The sequence below is a fragment of the Notothenia coriiceps genome, unplaced genomic scaffold (assembly GCF_000735185.1).
Source record: "Notothenia coriiceps isolate Sejong01 unplaced genomic scaffold, NC01 NC01_scaffold00037246, whole genome shotgun sequence".
NCBI classification, from domain to species: Eukaryota; Metazoa; Chordata; class Actinopteri; order Perciformes; family Nototheniidae; genus Notothenia; species Notothenia coriiceps.
Window position 1 is genome coordinate 5,352,315 of NW_011369947.1, and position 3,438 is coordinate 5,355,752.

At 39.8% G+C, this 3,438-nt stretch overlaps 1 protein-coding gene across 4 annotated transcripts in view; it reads right to left on the minus strand.

Annotated features, from left to right (window-relative positions):
- Positions 1-1,477: 1,477 nt before the first annotated feature.
- Positions 1,478-3,438, minus strand: part of LOC104965641 (ninjurin-2-like) — a 9,585-nt gene continuing 7,624 nt past the window's right edge. The window contains exon 3 of one of the 4 annotated variants that reach the window (XM_010794635.1): positions 1,478-1,931. In XM_010794635.1, the coding sequence (XP_010792937.1) occupies positions 1,768-1,931 (164 nt within the window). In that variant the 3' untranslated portion in view covers positions 1,478-1,767. Of the gene's footprint in view, positions 1,932-2,241; positions 2,826-3,438 lie in introns of those variants that run through there. The other 3 variants (XM_010794633.1, XM_010794634.1, XM_010794636.1) reach the window with 3 other exon arrangements.

The following is a 3,438-nucleotide window of genomic DNA, read 5'->3' on the forward strand; positions in this document are numbered from 1 at the left end:
CCATGTGGTCGAGTCAGGGTTGTGTACGCACATAATTTCCCCCTCCAGGGTCACGTGTCCTGATGTGGGTCTGCCTATTTCTTTTATAAGAGAAACTCCTTTTCCCCTCATTGAAAGGTTAAAGCAAGACACAGAGTTCAGTGGATACCACAACAAAAAGAACAGAGATTTTTGGTACCTGTTGTAGATGTTATTGGAGACTTTTTGATTCATGATGAAAATGCGACACAGAACAAATTCATAAATTAAAGTGGCACAAATCCAGTTAGTAATCAGAAGGAAACTCAGAAGAAATATTAGTTTGGAGGAGTAATGAAGGGACCTGTTATGAAACAGATTGTTAATTAAAGTGATAGATGGCAAGACGGGAGGAATGCTACAGTCTAGACATTTCTCTTCCTCTCTTAGCTGGCCTCCTCTCTACAGATCTCCAGATGGAGGATTAACAGTTCGCTTGACTCATTGTCTGGGTGATGTGTTCAGACCAAGCTCCCAAACTCTCTGGATCCAAACACACACACACAGGGAAGTTGTTGTAGGACTTTTATGTATGGAGGTATATACAAGGATGCAGATTAAAGGAACTTGGGAGAAATACATAATAATAAAGGGGCCATATTCTGCTCATGTTCAGGTTCATATCAGTATGTAGTGTCTCCACTGGGACATGTCTCCATGCTTTAATGTTCAAAAATCTCTTTATTTTTCTCATACTGCCTGTGCTGCAGCACCTCTTTTCGCCCTCTGTCTGAAACCAGAGCCCAGTCTGCTCTGATTGGTTTGTTGGCCGGCTCTGTTGTGACTTGTCAAAAGCTTAGAAAATGTTCCGCCCCTTAGCCTATCACCTACAATGTGTTGGAGTGCTAGCCAATAAAATCGTGAGTGCTATAGTGATGTCATTATGTAGCGGGGGTAGTTGTGTGGGTGAGAAACTCCTCCATCTGGAGGGAATACAAGGATGTTGGCCTTTGCAGACCATTTAACCATACATATATAACCAGGTTTGGGGAGTAACGGATTACATGTAACGGGATTACGTAATCAGTATACAACAAAAAGATAACTGTACTCCTTACAGTCACATGAACAAAGATATAATCAGATTACTGGTACATGTTTTAAAATGGCGATTACTAGCAGGATTACAATGTTATAATGCATTTTATAAACAATAAATTATTAGAAGTAGACGTTGTTGGGGAAATATTGTCCTTATTAAAACTATCTTATTGATATATTTTCTCTTGTATCTGCATTGCATTTGATATTAAGGTATTTCAAAAGTGACAGAAAGTAATCACGTTACATAACTTTTTTAAAGGTAACTAGTCATTTTAACGGAATACATTTTTAAAGTCACCCTCCCCCAACTCTGTATAAAACACACTATACTGTAGGAAAGGGAAAACCCAAAAAAACACAATAGAGCCCCTTTAATAAAGTACAACATATTCCAAAAATAATACAGTAAACTCAATCGTGATGCACACTTTTCTTTTTATTGATTTTGTTTGTTTAAAAGAGCATCTGTTAGATGAATGATGTGACAGGGTATACCATTTTCTAAAACATTGCATTATGCTTTATATATTGTGTGTGTATTGAATGAAAAGTACATTTTACACCTCTGTTTTATTACTGTTATTGTAAGCTATGAAATGATGTCATCATATAATACATGTATATATGCGTTTGTATGTGTGTTAGACCCATGGTGAGTGTGTGTTAGTGTGGCAGTGCAGTCTAAAGGTATGTAGTCTGTGTATGTCAGTGAATGCGCATCATGAGCCATGGGAAGTATCCAGTGCTCTGCATGGCGAAGGTACTGATGAAGAAGTTGAGGCCTGTAGTGATGAAGACTATGATGGTCGCTACGTTGTTCAGGTAATCCAGACGTGCCTGCAGGGTGGCGTTATTCAGGTTCCGACGGCCTGTGACGCACACACACACACACACACACACACACACACACACACACACACACACACACACACACACACACACAAACACATATGCATGCACAATAGAGGAAGACAGTGTTCAAACTACATTTTGACAAACTAAAGGGCTACTGCTCATCTCTCCTTGAACCACACCATGCTCAAACGCACGCACGCACGCACGCACGCACGCACGCACGCACGCACGCACGCACGCACGCACACACACACACACACACACAGACAGACAGATCAACACCAAACGATCTTCAGCAAGAATGACAATGAGCATTGCATAGGATTTAGTTAAATTGCTAGATTTATTCAGCTCTTACGTACATAATCAAGGGATATCTCTTATTTTTCTCTATTTATGGCATCGAACCACAGAATCCTTTTTCTAAATCAAACACGTTTTCAGAAGAAAATATATTACACTTTTTTAACCACTAACCAAACAATGGGGACACTAAAAAAGTTGTCAAAACACATATTTGAACCCATGCAGAGTTTATGCAAACTATGTTATTGCAGAAAATAAAATAATGCATATTTACATAGATATTTTGTTGGTTAAATGGGAAATATTTTAGTTGGATTACAATGTGAATACATTATAAAAAGGATCAAATAAATGAGAAGTGTTATTTGATCTTATGCAGAATTGTGAATATAAATTTTGAATCAACATGTTGATGTGTGAGTTTATGAGGGTGTGTCAGAAGTGGAGTCGAGCCAGCAGCCAGCGGAAGAAGCCAGTCCTCTTAGAGCCGAAGAAGCTGACGAAGAAGTTTATCACTGTGGTGACGAAGATGACGCCTGTAGCAAGGTTGTTTAGGTAGTCCAGACGTTTCTGATTGGACACCACGTTCAGGTCCCTGCGGGCTACAACACACACACACACACACACACACACACACACCAACACACACACAGACACACAAACACACTATTTCAAACACTTCAAACACATCCAAACACACCTATAGAATTCATGCATCCATACTCACACATACACACTCAAACTTACCAGGCACGCATACAGTAGGCCTATTGCACCCATAAAAAGGCTTTATCATTCAGTCACACTGTCAAGTTTATTCTGACCCTAACTCAACAAATATGATTGACTCTAATGCATCTTATTGGTTTCTAAATTGACGATATTGAATCTTCTTTTCTTTAACTGCTCAGTACCAAGTTATTCAGAAGCCTTCTTTTCGAGAGTTAGACCAGTGGTTCCCAAAGTGGGGGGCGCGCCCCCCCCTTGGGGGCGCAGAGGCATGACAGGGGGGGCGCGGGAGACCAGGAGGAAAAACGGTTATTAAAAAAAAAAAAAAGATTAAAAAAGTCATAATTTAAAAAAAAAATTGTTGATTCGAAAATAATATGATACAGTACAGTACTATTACGTCTGGGTCTCTGTGTTTCATTAAAGCTTGGCTCTGTGTGTGTGTGTGTGTGTGTGTGTGTGTGTGCGTGCGTGCGTGCGTGCGTG